This window comes from Symsagittifera roscoffensis, chromosome 6 (genome assembly GCF_963678635.1).
Source record: "Symsagittifera roscoffensis chromosome 6, txSymRosc1.1, whole genome shotgun sequence".
In the NCBI taxonomy this organism is placed as follows: Eukaryota; Metazoa; Xenacoelomorpha; order Acoela; family Convolutidae; genus Symsagittifera; species Symsagittifera roscoffensis.
Genome location: NC_087067.1, coordinates 2,769,270 through 2,788,197, shown reverse-complemented (window position 1 = coordinate 2,788,197; position 18,928 = coordinate 2,769,270). Strand labels below are relative to the sequence as shown.

At 35.8% G+C, this 18,928-nt stretch overlaps 2 protein-coding genes across 2 annotated transcripts in view; both read right to left on the bottom strand.

Moving 5' to 3' along the window:
• LOC134848127 (copine-5-like) overlaps nucleotides 1-18,928 on the bottom strand; it is a 546,303-nt gene that overhangs the window by 140,788 nt on the left and 386,587 nt on the right. The gene's annotated exons all lie outside the window — the stretch shown is intronic.
• On the bottom strand, nucleotides 4,161-6,668 carry LOC134848244 (uncharacterized). The gene is made up of 3 exons (XM_063865628.1): nucleotides 6,534-6,668; nucleotides 4,815-5,939; nucleotides 4,161-4,614 (listed from the first exon to the last, which is right to left on the bottom strand). Exons 2-3 carry the CDS (start codon nucleotides 5,937-5,939, stop codon nucleotides 4,402-4,404), a joined length of 1,338 nt encoding a protein of 445 aa, XP_063721698.1. The 5' UTR covers nucleotides 6,534-6,668; the 3' UTR covers nucleotides 4,161-4,401.

Genomic DNA, 18,928 nt, shown 5'->3' with positions numbered 1-18,928 from the left:
TAACAGACACACAAGCATACGAAAGTTTTAAAGAACGCTTCCAAATATTTTCACTAACCTTTCATTTCCTTGCACCACACGAAAGAGATTTACACTGCTCACACGATATTATGTTGCGCACTAAACAAACCCACACATATAGTTATTATCGCTTCATCCAAAATCACTTTGACCTACACACACCCTCTAGACAACCACACCATCGTTTTCAATTCATTCATTCCAAATACACTTCACCATTTTTCCTAAATTTCACATATTGTATTAAAGACACTAACCTCCATGGTATTCTTCGTAATTATGACCCCATAACCCAAATGTACATCTTCTGTCCCATCACCAAGACCTTCAACGCCGAAGAATCCCGACCCTTCCTTATCCCGCACGAGTTTGTACAACCTATAGAAATCCCAATTTTAGAATTCATCCACAACACTAAATTCAATCACAAATTATATAATCTAATCCAAAACACACCTTATGAGTTTGCAGTTGGCACTGAAGAACTAACCACTATCAAGGCACTCCAATTGCTTTGGCCACTGCTTCAAACTAAAAATATCATCCGCATCTTAGCTAAACTACTAACAACTTCAGAACTAATTCACGACATCTTCCCCCACGGTTTTTTCCCCGACGACTAACAGGTAAGTATGAATTAAATGAATATTACTAACTAATTGAAATATTAAAAAACTCACCATACTTTATTCATGTTTTCTTTAGATTTTTAGCCTTCATCCGACAATCACCTACAAAAACCACAAAAGACAAATAAAAATCGCAAATTTCATCAAACAGATTTCAAAAATTCTATTAATCTCTTACACTTATAAATTTATAAATTTAATACCAATGCAATAAATTCATTTCTAAAATTTTCCCCACAAGCAGTAAATCTAATTATGATGAAAATTTGTAACTTAAAATTCCCCCATAACTAGCAGTAAATTTCCAAATTCTATGCAGTAAATTAATAAAATGCAAATGCAGTACTAACCTTTTGATATTCTCATTCATTCGCACAGAAATTCTATCCACACTCGCACAGCTCGCCCACGAAGAATTGTTTAAAATAATGAATTTCAGTTTCAAGTTTTCACACTCAACAACTCTAACATATAATAACATGTTTCAATCTTTCCTTTAACCCGGTTGGAAAGGAATCATATACTAAACAAAACTAACCAACGCAGCTTACTAAATACCACAAATCATAGAATAACAGCATGACTAAGAAAAGGAAACCAACGGTACCCAAACCGGATTAACCCAGTTTAAAACTGGATAATTTATTCTTTTGAGGACTATTATAAAGTCTAAGAAAGAAATAATAAAACACAAAAAAGTCAAAAGACAAACCCATACCACGAACAATTTGCTTTTTGGAAAAAGGACATAACCAACAAGACATAAGAAAAACCACAACAAACCCAACATAAAACGTTGTCACATAACAGGACCCCTCACAAAAACCGCATGAAATCATACTCCCACTCCCGGCCTAACCCACCAGGAAGGACGTCCTGAGCATGCTCTATAGCCGGCCTAACCCACCGCGCTACACCCACGCTTTGTGACCACACCTCTATTTTTAATAAGAGCTACTCAAGTGTGAGTAACTCTTCAAAATAACCGAACTAAAACAAAAAGCTTTTGTGAAAACAACTAACTAAAATCATAATTAAAAAATATTAAACTAATAAATGTTTTATAAAATGTAAATTACATTATGCAATACATAGATCAGAATACAATACCAAGGACGAACATCTAAAGACAAAACGACCCCACTACACTCGAGAGAGAATGACCAACCACAATCGATATGCCACTCACAATCACAACTCAAAGGATTTAGAGTACGACTTGACTTCGCAGAAAAGGACTTCATTGAACTAGACCAATGACCACCTCGATGTTCAAGTATACGTACAGATCCGAGTAACCAGGCATCCCCTCCACGCACAATCTCCACGCCATTCCCAAACTAGATCAGACACAAAAGAAGTTCTCCACGCAGAACAGAAAAACCTGACATAGCCAACCATTCTGAAATCAGATTTGAGTTTGTTGCGAAGACTTAGTCGTTGTCACTAGAAGACACAACGTCTTATGTCTCTAACTCCAGCTTCCTGGAACTTCTTTAACAAAAAGGAAACAGAAGAAACAAGATGTTCGCCAAACACCAACGTCCATCATCCATCCTTCGAATTGCAGAAGAACTATTCTAAAAAACTCTGTAAAACCCGGATGGGTGGAACCTGATCTAAACTACATTTTATGATTGGATAATTTAGATATTTTACCAATGTAAAGTATTTAATATTAACCAATCATGATCCATCTAACTAACAACCCACTTATTTGTAAGTGCTGAAGTTACTTGTAATTTCAGCACCAGAGAGATTTGAATTTAACTTAGAAATTAGTTGGACTCTCCCGAGCACTTCAGCAGCCGCAATAAACCAGTATACCCTAGATCTATTGAGCCTAGCAGAGACTAGTTAAACAACCTGAGACTAGATAGTATAAGAGTAAGATTAGGATCGGTATTAGACTAAGAAGTTGCACGAATCTATCCGGCCGAAAATAAGATAGCGTGACGAGCAGACGGTGTACCCTATCCGAAATTACTCTATGAGTTAACCAACTCGGTCCTAACTCAAAATGTGCAAGTTTGTAAAAACTATGACAAGAATTTTTTCAATATCATTTAGAAATCTGAGTCCGCCGTTTTTTTTTTCGTTGCAGCTAGTTTTTGCAACGAGACATTTTGGGACAATTTTGGAGTCAGGCAGTGTCGAGATTTGAACAAATTTTGAGATCGATTATATGCTGTTGTTTATCTGGTATTAAACACGTATAAAAGACACTTATTTGAAAAATTGTCTGCGCTACCACGTAGTTTTTCTTAAATGTGTTGTATTGGATTGAAGCTTGAACTGTACGCCTCTGGGAAAATTTTTGTGAATGTCTGTTCCCAAAAACTCAACTTGTCAGAAATCAAATAAAACTAGTAATTTTTACGAAACTTATAGCGTTTTTGATTTGCAAAGATGATCATGTCCTTGCTAGATCATCATTAAAATTTTATTATTTTTGGTGTAAATTTTGTAGTGCGTTTAGTGGCTCAAATGTATCGATTTCAACTCTATCGACTTCAAACTCTAGCTTTCCTGTTAATTCTAATCTTCATTTTTGATTGGCTGGTGTATAAGTTTTTGTAAGTCAGAAGATGAAAAAAACTTAGACTTCAAGCGGTAATTTTTGCAAAATCTTGGAAAAGCTTTTTACAAATTGTTTAAGAAGTGTGATGAGCAGGCGCAAGTATAGAATAAGCTTGAAGTGAATACAGGTTTTCAAAAATAAATTGAAAATTTTCTTGATTTTTTTCTTCTATGTAAACAGTATTGTTTTTCCGAGCTTTCCCAAAAAATATGAATATATATCCCATTTGTGAAAAATTAGGCCAAAATAACGTTTTCGAAAAGCATTGAACAATAAACTGCGTCTTTTTTTGGCGCGGGCTCCCCCTCAAATTTAGTGTGGTTTGGCGCTGGAGGCGCCATTATAAAACTTATGATCGGACAGTTTAAAACGGATTTTGTACACTAGTATCAAAGGGGCCTGCCTTTTTTTTAGTAAGGGTATCAAATCCTTGTGGGCAGTATCCGTTTATTCACCCTTCAAAACCTGCAGGCGATGAAAACTAGAACTATTTACGCCTCTGGTATCATTTATGAACCAGTTCTTGAGATGAACCGATTTGACCATCCTAAGAAAAATTCCCTCATCTTAAAACTTCTCACAAGACTAGTAGGAATTTCTGCTATCTTACAACTTGATTAAAAAAATTTTTTAAGATAGCGACCGGTTGATTTGAAAACTGTTCTGGTAGTCAAAAATAGTCTGAAGGTAAATCACAGCAAGCAAAGAAAAATTCATAACGAGTTGCATAAATTCATTGCAAATTCATATATTCATTGCAAAAAAAATCCGTTCTTTTTTCGCAAATCACATCATTTTTTCCTTGACATTGCACGTGGCTTGAAAACTAGCAAAACTTTTGAATTAATTGTAGCGACTTTCGAAGAAAGTGCGGAATAATTTTTTTTCTCAAGTCGAAGGAAAGAGCAGACTATGTATTTGAACAACCATGACTACGAAAAGTTCAATTCACATACCAAAAAATACTTTTGCGGCAATCCATCAACACGTGGCATCAAATAAAATAGAATTAAAAGGACAATAAAAAGGCTTTAGCATCGAAATATGAATGCTTTACTACATACACTTCGGTTACAAAAATTAAAACACGCGAATATGACAATTTTTAAACTTTAGACCCGATTTTTTTATTTTTAATATTCATAATGCACTAGATAACTTAGGCACTATTTACAGTTTAGTGAACAAATAGACTCGATCGGAGACCGTTTTCAACTGGTTTCTCTGAAGTAACTTCACCATCACATTTTTGGACTCTTCTTCGGTGTATTTTCGGTCGGCCGGAAACACAGTCTCGTCTAGTGACGTCACTTTGAACTCGTCTTCTCCATATACGGACATGATCTCATCGTGGTTGACGCAATAGGGGTGGTTGTAATACACCTGGTTAATTAGGTATTTTTAAGTTAAATAAGTTTCCAGTTAACCTAAAATTTAACTTAATCATTTTTTTATTAACTTTAATTAACTTATTCAATTAACTGGTTATATTTTGGTTATGAAAAATCTATACATATATATTTTTAGTGGTGATAAATAAAGTTGCTTCAAATGTTTTTTTTTATAATGAAAATTGAACTTACGTTTCGGTCATACTGGAAGATAGAACTCATCCAAGCACAGCCGACAGTCACCAAAGTTTTCACGTGCTCGAAATATTTCTTTCTCAAGTCTTCCTCAAATGCAATGACCGCCCCTCTCTCCCACACGCTTTTGAACTGACCTTCAATTTCAGCCGTGAAATTAAATATATCACAACAGTACATTTTGATCTTTCCGTCCAAACTTCTGAACAATTTTCCCTTCACAGCTGGACAATCGAGCTCTTCAAACGGAATGTCATCACGTTGGAAGACTTCGCGACACGCGCTTTGAGAAATCTCGACCGCTACAACTTCATGGCCTTTATCCGCCAGCCATTTTATGTCCACTGTTTTTCCGGCCATTGGGACCAAAATTTTCCTCAGCGGTTCGCCCGCGGGTTGAATATTCGGGTAATGCTTGAGCAAATTGTAGTTCACACTGTCCATATGCCAGGGTGAATAGCCTTTAGAGTATTTGGCGTCGTAAAATTCGCCCCCTCTTGCTGTTTTGTTAGCCGTGTATAGAATTTCTGTGTAACCAACAGGATTTTCGACTTCGATGTCTTTTTTTACGAAAAAGTTTCTCCCGTACGCGAAATTGATCTCAATCACCGACAGTTCTCTTATGTTACCATTCGTAATTCCTTTCATGTTTTCTACGACGAAAAACACCATTTTCGCGTTTTCGGCACAGACTGAAATCAGTTTCTCGCCGAAAGCTCTTCGTGCTTCGCGGATGTCGGGAAGCGTTGGCAACAACCCGATATCAAAGACGGCGTCAAATTTCACATCACCTGTATGATATGATCGGAAATGAAGATTGTATAGACTTAGTCGCTTGTCGGCCGAGTAGTATGTCGACACTTCGCCGTTGCTTGCAGCTAACGCATTCGGACCTTCTTGGAAAAAGGCAATCAGTTTCTCGCCGATTTCTTTGTCCTGTTCCACGACGTGAACTTTGACCCCAAGTTTCAACACTTCAGCGATGAAATCGAAGTTGGGGGAGTTTAGAAAGAGGACGGTAGTTTCTGGAGTGGGGGAGGGGATTATTAGGTCCACGTATTTTGACAGGTGATTGCAGAGAGTCCAGGGTGAGACGTACTCGGAGCTCTTAGTGATGGTCATCTAAAAAGAAAAACCGATTTTTTGTTCGAAAAAGCAGGGAGTTGGCCGTACGTTTCTACGAGTTGAAAGTGTGGTCAAAAGTCGCTCTCCTTTTTCTGAAATCATCTTTGGCATCACTGATTACTAATATTGAGATTGTGCGTCGCACCAAAAAGGCAAATTTCAGGTGAAAAGTTTTTCAAAAAAGGAACATTCGACCTTCTTTCTCAACGAAGTCTCAAAAGTTTTTTAAAAATGTCTCCTATCTTTTTGGAAGGGAGTTCTCAAAAGGGGGGTCGTTTTGTAAAACTTCAAGAATCCGAAAACTTCTTGGAGAGCCTAAGATTGAAATTTTTCGAGTTTCATAATTTTTTAAAACTATTTCAAAATTTTGTAAAATTATTCTTTAATTATCGTGGTATCACTAATTACAGAGAATAGACAGTTTTTTACTCACTAGAATAATTTTTTTTCTGTACAGTATTTGAACAAAAACATTACTTGCATGAATATTTTGATAAAAACAGAAAATTTTGATACCAGAAAGCTGAATTCGACGGAGCAGCCTTACCAATTTTACCTCCTTTATTGGAACCAAATTAAATTTTAGCTGACCTTTGGAAATTGAGGGCGCACGAACGACTTCTACGACTAAAAATGCAGAAATGAAATTAGGTTTGAACTAAAATCTTTAGCCTGCCTTCGGCTTCAGATATCTTATCTTATTTCACACTTAAAACGAATTAAAAGTTCATTGTAACTTCAAATCCAAGATCATATCAGCCTTGACTCAAGATAGTTAAACCAATTTTGCTCCCGTGAAGGACAAAAAGCAAGATGAAAAACAACTCAAATATCAGCAACCAGGATAAGGAGTTGATAGATTAGTACACGAGTAAATACTAATTAAAAGATTAGTACACGAATAAGTAGTGATTTAACTTTAAATCTGTTTAATTTAAGTTAAAGTGATGCTTCGGTTTGTGGTGCCAAAAAGTCTCTGGAAAATTGTTTATCTCTATAAGCTGAAAATATTGTCAAAGTCAAGGGTTGAACAACCAATATCATCTTATGAACAGAGTGCTGATTTAAAAACACCCACGATTTTAAACAAGTTGCCTCTGAAGAGTCTACACGACATCTGAACTGAATTTTGTATTGGTTGAGCTAAGTTAATCAATAGGATTTCGGATGAATGTTTCGACCACCTGTTGAAGCTGGCGTTAAATTTGGTTAAGCAATTAAATATGATCCTGATAAAAAGTCAATGTTTTGAATTAAAATGAAAAGTTTTTTCTATCTATTTTAGACTCCACGAAAAAAATTTTTTTGTGCGTTAAAATCCTTTAATTGTTTCTTATAAGGATATAAGAAAATTTTTGAAAAACAAACCTATTTTTCTTCTGATATCTATGGCGCTCGCGAGCAGCTGGAGTTATGTTTGAAACGAGATTGTTCAAGTTAAAAAGACCGGGTTATTCCAGTGAATTTTTACACGTATCAGTCAATGAGGCTGGTCAAATTGCTTCTCAACATCAAAATTGTTTAAAACCTGATGCAAATGAATTATATTTTAAGTTTCAATCTCGCCCAATTGATATTGACCAAAAATGCGCCTATAACTGTTAATTTGAGCTACACCTAGAAAAATTTAGTTGAGTGAAACATTAAGCTATTTTCATCGAAATTTGATTTTTAATTTTTCATTATTTTTGGGTTTTTTGCTTTTAGAATAGAAATGGGCAACAACATTTTTGGCTTGGCAAAATGAAAAATTATTTGAACAATTTGTTCGCTCATCCTCAATTAAGTTAAAACAAACTGGCCCTCTAAGGAGATAAAGTCATTTAAGAAATGAAAAAATTAAATACATGAGATGAAATCAAAATCATTGGCCCTGTGCATCATAAAACCTATTAAAAATCTTTCAAATAAAACAAAAAAAAAATTGAAGTAAAAATATTATAGAGTGTGCAAGAAAAGTGTTCCAATACCTACGCGCTCAAAACACATCACCGACGACACACTCTTGTATTCATATTTTTGAGTTCCCATTGCATGATCTTATGTAATAGTTCTCCAACTCGATCTCTGAAATGACCTCAAAAAGTTTGAGAAAAGAGATTGTGCAGCTAACAAATCAAAGCTGGTCATTTGTAGATGATGTTGCTTCTTCATTTCCAATCAATTCCTAAGCTAACGGCACTGCAAAATGGCCTTTCGGATAATTAACTCAGCAGGATGGCAGAAGTTCCATAGTATCAACAATCCCGAAATTGATAGGTTGGTGGCACGTTTCCTTTATCGTATTACGTTACGTGTCCCCTTTTTCACTGTTCTAGTGGCGCTAACGCTCGCATTGGCAATCGCAAAAAAATTTCTAAAAATTACTTTCAGATGAGTTTAAATACAGATATAGAGGGCTCTAAATTGGCCGGACTCAACTCTAGTAAAATAATCAAGAGGAAAAAGACCGCAAACGTTTGAAAGTTTTTCCTGTTTGCAATTCAACGTTTCGTTCATTCAACTGATAGATTTTCCCTCTCTAGAGAGTCATTTTTATTTAGCTAAACTCAGTGATTCCTCGCAATCACTAAGCTTGACCTGATAAAAATAATAGTGTTCCTTCCCAACAACAATTCTTTGAGATACTTTAACTGCACTCTCAGACTGCGAATGACAACTGTTAGCTTTCTTAACATTAATGTTCTCTAATTGACAAGAACCAAATGTACTCTAGCTTAGTACTAATTGCACTATCTAAAGATAGGCTGTCCGTAATTTTTTCGCTTTGTTTGCCTATTTGATTTTTAGTTACAGTTGTAATCAGCCCTTGAATTCCTGAAATTTACTCTGATACCTTTGCGCAAGGTTTTTATCAAAACCTTCCTCTGACGACAGTAGTATGGAAAATCAAGTTCATCAATGGTATCTCATAACTAATTTGTGCAAATATCAAGTCCATATTCAATTCAAAACCAAGTTTTGTTTACCTAAGCATTTTCCCATGGACTTTTCCTTATTGTGTCTTTACCGTTCCGGCCTCCTGGGTCTAGTGGGGGATCCTGTACAGATATAGCTACCACGTTTTAAAATTTATATTTTCCATCCATACTCTAATCCAATTCCAATTTTTCCGCTATCCGTGGAGCGTAGTTCATCTAATGGGGGTCTTTTTTCACCAAAAAGCCACCAATTTGAAACTTCCAATCCAACCACCCGATTTGGCTCAAAATGTAATACATAACTTATATGATCACTATTTACCAAAATCCAATGTTTCAGCTCCCTTTGCTCATTGGGGTCTGAATAATGACTTCGAGAAATCGGGTCGAGACTATTTTCTTGGGTCGCAACACCGAAAGTAGAGGTACAGGTCTTGGATTTTTAAACTAATCTTTCCTCAACTAGGTCTATAACAATTTAAAGTTTACTTCTATTTTAACCGCTAGGCAATGAGTTTGAGTTATGTTAGAGCCCTTGGCAGATCCAGAACTGTCATCACATGGGCTCAGGAGGTGGGAAACGTGTGGTTATTCGCATGCCCGGGTCGAATCATCACCAGTACATCTTCTATGAGATTCATAAATTTAGCTTTGCTAGTACCATTTTCAGTGGGTTACCCGCTGTTACTTTATTCGGTTTTCAACCATAGAAGGGACTAACTCCTCCAAGGACTCAAAAGTTTTTTTGGGACTTGATATTTTTCACATTTCTTCTAATTGTATTGATTAGTCAATAGCAAACTATGTACTATTGATTTGCCTTCCCGTGATTCCTCAGTTACTTTTTATAAATAACTCTATGGCAAGGGCAAGGGTAAGTGGGTTATTCTCCATAACTTAAATACGGTAAAAAGCCAACATTCTGCAGTAAATCCATCTATTCGCTCATTCCATCTATTCACTCAAAATTTTAAAATCATACATGGAAAGGAAAATTGTTCTATTAGATCAAGGCTCTGCCCCTAAACTACCCCATACTTATGAGGATTATCTACAACAACGAGCGGAGGGGAGAGGGAGCGGTGCGGGTGGATGGGGCTAGAGCAGATGGCCAGCTCAAATTGACACAAGGAACCTTTGCGAGGCCACTGCTGAAGCTTAAACCTCTGCTGCGACAAGTTTGTAAAGCGACAGGCCGTTTTTTTTGAGCTCCAAAACACCTAAGCGACGATACCCTCCACAAAAAGTGTAAGCGGTTGGATTTGTCTATAGATGGGGTTACACACGAACTGGTTCTAATTGAGTTTGCCGCCAAAATTTGAGCTATTTTCAGCACTGTCTGCATTTTTTCTGACTGGGGTCGTTTTTACGCAGCGCAGCTGGTTGTCGTTTTTATGGAGCTTTAGGAATTGTTTAGAGTACGACAGCGCAAGCAACTGTCCCGGTCCGAATCCAACTTTTTCACAGTTTTCAACCTGGTTTATTGCTGTTGGACCGCAAGACTCTCGAATTGAGTGTGCAGAGTATTTTAGCCGAAATCCTAATGGGACCTCTCTATGATAATCGAGATGACCACAGTAGCCCCGTTAGAACTAAACTGCGGGGCATAAACGCGGCCGAAATGGGGCGGAGGAGTATACTGATTTTACCGGGGTGAAACTGAGGGGCCTCGAAAGGAGGAGGGACATTCTGTTTTATGTACAGTGATGCATCCAATTACGACATAGGTAAACTTGTATTTTAATAAACTGTGTATGTGTTTTAGAACAATGAATATTTCGAAGTTGACTCAAATTGTTCCTACGATGTAAAAAAAGAACTCAGTAAAAAGAGTTTTTTAAAGATTTTTCGAATGACGACTAAAGCTGCTTTAATATGATATTTTTATATTTCCATTCCGCTAATAACTTGTGGTAGTTGATTTTGCGTGGATAAAAAAAATCAACCCACTCGAATTCAACCTTCCTCCTCATTTTCAAAACCAGGATTTATTTGCATTGTTTTGAACGAAATCAAGACAAAATGCTCTTTGAGGCAACTGGTTAACTCTCCGTAATCTGTATAGTGCTTAAAAAACGTCGAGTTTTTCCTTTAAGAACCATACAAGTTCCTATACGGGTACGTCCGTTGATTCCATGAAACAAATGTAGTTTTTGCCTGTAGCACTTCTCTTCGAGAAAATCATGGTTCTGGCGATTTTTTTCCTTTTTGTTTTAAATTTTTTTTATTACATTAAGCGCCAGCAGAATACAGGCATTTGGTAATTGATCACCTGCCTTAATTAAAAAGACAGCAAATTTTGTTAGCAAAGGGAAACTTGACTTATAACTTTGCTAAAAAGTCCACGAATTCCACGAAAACAGAATGATTTTGAGTTTGTAAAACTTCGAAAATCTGAATATATTTTTTATAGTATCGAAAAAATTGTCATTCCAAATTTGAGTCTCTATAAAATATATTTCTTATAAATATGATTTTTAATATGTCAGATTAATTAAAACTAATTGCAAAGATTTAATTGTAAAAGTTTGTTTTAATTGGAGTGATAAACAAAATTCGAAAATGTTTCCGCACTGGGGCCGTGTCTATGCAGCTGGTTGCCTTTTTTGTAGCTTTAGAAAGCACAGAAAAATCAACAGTGCAAGCAATTATCCCGGCCTCAATCCATTTTTTCCCCAGTTTTCAATCTGGTTTAGTGCTGTTGGACCGCAAGACTCTCGAATTGAGTGTGCATACTTTAGCCAAAGTCCTAATGGGACCTAACGACCAAAATCGAGATGACCACAGTAGCCCCGTTTGAACTAAACTGCGTGGCATAAACGCGGCATGAATGGGGCGGAGGAGTATATTGATTTTACCGGGGTGAAATTGAGTGGCCTCGAAAGAACGAGGGACATTTTGTTTTATGTACAGTGATGCATCCAATTACGACTTAGGTAAATTGTGTTTTAATAAACTGTGAATGTGTTTTAGACTAATGAATATTTCGAAGTTGACTCAAAATGTTCCTACGATGCGTAAAAAAGAACTGAAAAAAAAAAGTTTTTTACGGTATTTCGAATCACGACTAAAGCTGCTTTAATTTGATATTTTTATCTTTCCATTCTGCTAATAACTTGTGGTAGATGACTTTGCGTGGATAAAAAAAAACCCACTCGAATTCAACCTTCCTCCTCATTTTCAAAACCAGGATTAATTAGCATTGTTTTGAACGAAATCAAGACAATATGCTCTTTGAGCCAACTGGTTAACTCTCCGTAATCTGTATACAGTGATTAAACAACGTCGAATTCTTCCTTTAAGAACCATACAAGTTCCTATACGGGCACGTCCGTGGATTCTATGAAACAAATGTAATTTTTCCGGTAGCAATTCTCTTCGAAAAAATCACGGTTTTGGCAATTTTTCTTTTTGTTTTTAAAATTTTTATTACATTAAACGTCAGTAGAGCACAGTCAGTTGGTAATTGATCACCTGCCTTAATTAAAAAGACAACAAGTTTGTTAACAAATGGAAACTTGACAAATAACTTTGCTAAAAAATCCATGAATTCCACAAAAACAGAATGATTTTGAGTTTGTAAAATTTCGAAAATCTGAATATGTTTATTACAGTTTTAAAAAAAAAATTTCTATCCAATTTCGATTCTTTAAAAGTTATACTTGTTAGAAATATGATTTTTACTGGATCAGATTAATTAAAACTCATTGCAAAAATTTGATCGTAAAAGTTTGTTGTTATTGGAGTAATAAACAAAATTCAAAATTGATTCCTCACTGGGCCGTTTTTATGCTTGCAGCTGGTTGCCTTTTTTGTAGCTTTAGAAAGAACAGAGATTTCAACAGTGCAAGCAATTATCCCGGTGCCAATCCATCTTTTCCCCAGTTTTCAATCTGGTTTATTGCTGTTGGAACGCAAGACTCTCCAATTGAGTGTGCATACTTTAGCCGAAATCCTAATGGGACCTCTCTATGAAAATCGAGATGACCACAGTAGCCCCGTTAGAACTAAACTGCGGGGCATAAACGCGGCCGGAATGGGGCGGAGGAGTATACTGATTTTACCGGGGTGAAACTGAGGGGGCTCGAAAGGATGAGGAACATTCTGTTTTATGTACAGTGATGCATCCAATTACGACATAGGTAAACTTGCATTTTATTAAACATTGTATGTGTTTTAGAACAATGAATATTTCGAAGTTGACTCAAATTTTTCCTACGATGTGTAAAAAAGAACTCAGTAAAAAGAATTTTTTTAAGGTTTTTTGAATGACGACTAAAGCTGCTTTAATATGATATTTTTATCTTTCCATTCCGCTAATAACTTGTGGAAGTTGATTTTGCGTGGATAAAAAAAATCAACCCACTCAAATTCAACCTTCCTCCTCATTTTCAAAACCAGGATTTATTAGCATTGTTTTGAACGAAATCAAGACAAAATGCTCTTTGAGCCAACTGGTTAACTCTCCGTAATCTGTATAGTGTTTAAAAAACGAGTTTTTCATTTAAGAACCATACAAGTTCCTATACGGGTACGTCCGTGGATTCTATGAAACAAATGTAATTTTTGCCTGTAGCACTTCTTTCCGAGAAAACCATGGTTCTGGCGATTTTTTTCCTTTTTGTTTTAAATTTTTTAAATTACATTAAACGCCAGCAGAATACAGGCATTTGGTAATTGATCACCTGCCTTAATTAAAAAGACAGCAAATTTTGTTAGCAAAGGGCAACTTGACTTATAACTTTGCTAAAAAATCCACGAATTCCACGAAAACAGAATGATTTTGAGTTTGCAAAACTTCGAATATCTGAATATGTTTTTTATAGTTTCGAAAAAAAATGTCATTCCAAATTTGATTCTCTAAAAGTTTTACTTGTTAGAAAAATGATTTTTACTGGATCAAATTAATTAAAACCTTTTGCAAAGATTTGATCTAAAAAAAATTTTTGTAATTGGAGTAATAAACAAAATTATTTCCTCACTGGGGCCGTTTTTATGCAGCTGGTTGCCTTTTTTTGTAGCTTTAGAAAGCACAGAGGTAACAACAGTGCAAGCAGTTATCTCGTTCCCAATCCATTTTTTCCCTTTTTTTCAACCTGGCTTATCGTTATTGCTCCGAAAGATTCTCGAATTGGTTGTGCAAATTTTGACCGAAGTACTAATATGCTCTATCTTTGTGAATCGAGAAGACCACATTTGCCCCGTTAGAACTAAATTTCGGGGCAAAAACGCGGCTGGAATGGAGCGGGGGAATTTGTCTATTTTACCGGGTCGAAGCCGAGCAGCTTCAAAGGAGGAGGGACATTCTGTTTTATGTACAGGGATGCATACTAGTACCCATTTATGCATCCTAGTAACGATTTAATAATTTCTCGCTATAAAAATTGCGAGAAATTGTGATTGGCCATGGGCAAAACTCCCACCACAGGAGAAAAGTGACACCATAAAGATAACTACGCGCTAATCGGCTCCAATTAAATTCGTCCGCCCAAAATTGAGCAGTTTTTAGCACTGACTGCAGCTCTAGAAGGAAACGCTTAGAGAACAACAGCGCAAGCAACTTCCCCGGTCCCAGTCCTTCTTTTTACCCTTTTGAACCTAGTATGTTGTTATCGGACAGAAAAAGCCTCGAATTGGTTGTGCTCGTTTTGCCGAAACCTTCGGGGGACAAATCTATGTAAATCGAGATGATCTCAGTAGCTCTGTTAGAAGTAACTTGCGAGGCATAACCGCGGCCGCAAAGGGGTGAAGGGAGTATATTGATTTTAACGGAGTGAAACTGAGGGGCCTCAAAAGGAGGAGGGACATTCCGTTTTAAGCAAAAGGATGCATCCAAGTACGGTTTAGGTAAGTTTGGATTTTAAAACATTTTATTTGTATTTTCGGGCTGTAGACATTTTGAGGTTGATTCCAATTATTTGTACGGTGCATAAAAAGAACTTAGCAAGAAGGGTTTTATAATGTAGTTCTAATCACGACTAAAACTGCTTTTTTATGATCATGGTTTTACATGATAGTACATGATTTTTCGTTGAGAAAAAACTTAGGCACACGTTAAGGCAAACTTGCTGCCCATTTTCCAAGGTCGTACTAGTTTTAATGAAACCGAATTTGCACTCTGCATTTTTTAAAGGGCTTTGATTGAAAAAAGCAACAGTAATGAATTTCAATGATCGATCAAAGTAATCTATTCGAATTTTAAATAAAAACGGATATCGTTGCCTGCGTGCATTATGATCGCCATGTGTTAGTTATTTCAGAAACTAATTGTCAATTCCAAAAAATAAGTAAAATAATCTTAGTCTTTCTCATCTAGACTTTTCCCAAAAAAGCATTTTTTTCGCACGTATTTACGAAACTTTGAAGTTTATTTGTTAGAAATTTTGTGAATATCCTCAAGACCGTTTCCCACGTCTTTTTGTTTTTCTAAGGGGTTCGAGTTCCGACCGTATCTTGTTTGTTTTTCAGTATGTAAGACATTGGTTCGTTTTTTTTGTTTAGCCGACTTATTTTTCACATCGGGAATTTTTCATGTGCCGCAAATTTTGTCATAGATGCAAGTATTTGTGGGTTGCTCCTATAATTTAAATAAAATACCCCTGCGTTTAATACTTCTTTGGCTTTCCTTTTTCTTTTCTGCAAATTTTATTCGGCATGAGTTTTTTAACTGATTTTTATCGACTCTTTTGATATCGCTCCAAACGCAATTTTTTTTGAATTTTCCAGGGAGTTTTTTTTGTTTCGTGCTAAAAATTTAACCAGCATTATGACGCTCATTGAGCCCAAAGAAGGAAAAAATAATAGGCAATTTTTGCCTTAAGAATTTTTTGAGTGGTTAAGCTCAAAAAGTTTTAAGACAACATTGTGATTTGACTTTTTTCTAATTTTTCGTACTTGGGCGTCGTGCTATTCGCTCACTAGTGCTTTTTCATTTTTGTGGTTTCTATGAAACGATTGTAATGAATGCTTATAAAATTTTTATTTGATCAAATCAAGCTTTTGGCCAATCTCCAATCGTTCTTTACTTTTTATTAATTTTTAATTATTTTATATGCCAGCAGAGCACAGGAAACTAATATTTGATCCGCTTTTTTAATTAAAAAGACAAAAACTTTTTGAGATAGTCAAGTTTGAAATAAAACCTGGCTACAATTAAAACTTCCATGAAAACCAAATCAGTTTAGAATTGTAAAATTTCGTAAAACTAAATATGTTTTTACAATTCCAAAAAAGTTTAGTCCTGTAATTAATATACCCACTCTTATTTCAATTTTTACTAGATCAGATCAAATATTACCCCTTGCAAAAGTTTGATAGTAACACTTCTTTGTAAATACGAAATTCAAAAAACTAAAAAGTTGGTTTACGCAATAATTTGAAACTCAAAGAAGGAAAAAAGAATAGGAAATTTTTGCCTTAAGAATTGTTTGAGTGATTAAGCTCAAAAAGTTTTAAGAAAACATTGTGATTTGACTTTTTTCTAATTTTTCGTATTTGGGCGTCGTGCTATTCGCTCACTGTTGCTTTTTCATTTTTTGTGGTTTCTATGAAACGATTGTAATGAATGCTTAAGTAGTAGAAGGGTGAGCTGATCAGGGGGGGTGGGTAGAGACCCCCATGTATTAAGATAGGGAATAGAGTATCCGGTCTCCAAGCTATGTATTAAGATTGGGTATAGAGTCTACAATGTATTAAGATAGGGAATAGGTTTCCCAATGTATTAAGATGGTAAAGTTTCAGATGGTAAGTTTTTTTCGGCGCCCGAATTTCCCATGTATAGATTTCGCTATGTATAAGAAATTCATTGTAGGTAATTAAGAACTCAATAGCGAATAGGATTCCTAATGTATTACAATGGTAGGTTTCAGATGGTAAGATGGTAAGTTTCAAAAAATTTTGGCGCCCGAATTTTTTGAGCTCGATTTTGCCAATACTTGCGTTTCTTAGTCAATTTCTACAGTTTAGATGTTTTGATTATTATTTTAAAAGGTTTGATTCAACGAGAAAACTATCTAAAGTTATACTGAAACCTAACGAAACTTCGAGAAAAAAATCATGTTTTTTGAAGAAAAAAAGTTATATTCAAAAGATGAAGTATATAAATCACTGCTTCGTATAATCATTTAACCACAAGTTTACAGTTACTTAATCAATACTGAATTGAATGCTATTACACCATCAGTTATTTACAAGTTCAAAGGTTTTGTGTGTATTCCGTCGTCCTGAACTTGTCTTTTAGGGTAAAAGTAGCTCAATCCCTTCTTTGTTTGCTCGTATGTAGCAACCATATGATTAATGGTTCTAAATCCTCTGTTTGTTGAAGTCAAGTTGATTGCTGCTTCGTCGAGTACTTTCCTGTATTTTTCCATAGGTCCATCACCGGATTCCTCTAGAATTCTTTTATTCAATCCTTTGCTGCTAAACTTCATTTTGTCTGATTTGTTGTCATAGCAACAATAAGTCTTGCTGCATAAACATAGCATCTCCGTACACCTAAATTCTTCTTTGAACAGACCAGGCTCTCGTTTATCGTGCTTCTTGTGAACGCTACAACATGTTCGTGGAAAAAAGTTTGTTTTTGAATCTGCTCTGAATGAATCTCTGCAATCTTTTTCTCTCAATTTTTCCCAGTCACCTTTTTTCTCCGGACGAATACAATCATACAAATTTTCCTCAGCAAGAGCTAAATACAGCGAGTCCGTGTCCATTTCTAATTCCTCGAACTTATTTACATCACAAAATTTGTCAAAAAAATTGTAGTAAAGCTCAAGCATTCTCAGCTTTGCATACTGCAGAATGAAAAATCCGACTATTATGGGTTCTTTGTGCTCAATTGTTGACTTTAGTAACTCAATCTCGTACAAGTCTTTCTGAACAGTGTTCAATCGTTTGAAGAGAGGTTCATTAATTGCTTTGTGTGTTTTCTCATCATTCAAATACTTTGTGATCGTATGTCTCGATCTGTCCATTATCTGGTAACCGTAGGATGAATTACCTAAAAGCTTCATAGTCTCTGCAACAACACCGGTTAAAGTATTATCATCTCCTTCCCTTCTAGCATCAACAACCGACTGAACAAACATGTTGAAGCTTTTTCGAGGGAGATACTGTACAAAGCGGTAAACTTTTGTACACTGTAAGCCAAGTTCCATGTAGAAATTGAAAAGAGGAGTAATGATGGAACCATTTTCTAGTTTGAAACTAGATATTAGCATACGCTGGGGATGCTTCAGAAGATCATTTTCAATGGCATAATTTTTTGCATATATTCCCCAATGTCATTTCTTCTAACATCAGTGTTTTTAAAAATTGGAGGAAAATTAGAAAATTTTGCTTTCAATTCGTCTGGAACAACTCAGTCGCACTGAATATAGCCATAAAGAGATCCATCTCTTATTTTTTCCAATAAAGAATTAGTAGAGAGAAGTCTTTTGTAGGGAAAGTTGGATCGGATATGATTCTTTATTTTTTCGTTCGTTTTGAAGTTTTGCCACCACTCACATTCCCACATCTCTTCGATTTTGTATCCTTTTTCACGAATATACTCACGTCTCAAGTCATCCATCTCTCTCCTTTTGTTTACTCTCTCAATATCTTCATCGCTAAGTGAGGGAGGAGTCTCCTGGCAAGGACAAAAATGGTAATAGCATCCCATTGCTTCAAACACTGTTTTGCAGTGATTGCAATATCCATCAACATTGAAACAGTCAATTTTCTTTTGATTTCCAGATGTGTGGAAGCTCTCAATTCTACATTTTGGTCTGGTTTCTTGGTAGTAAGACATGACCATGTTCTCAAAATTGCGAGATCGGTTATGTCTAGCTTTGAATTTTTGCATATCGGAATCAAACTCCCATCTTGTGTACAATCCTGTTGGCATGTTTTGACACATTGAATAGGGATAGAGCTGGCTCGCATCAATTCCAACAATTGATTTGCAGACATTTGATGAATCCCAGATAAAGGTTTCATCCACAACAGCTTTTCGAGTAAACACAATTGATGGTCCACCCGTCATATCCTCTCTAATTTTCTCGCACAAATCTCTATCACTTTGCAAAAAGG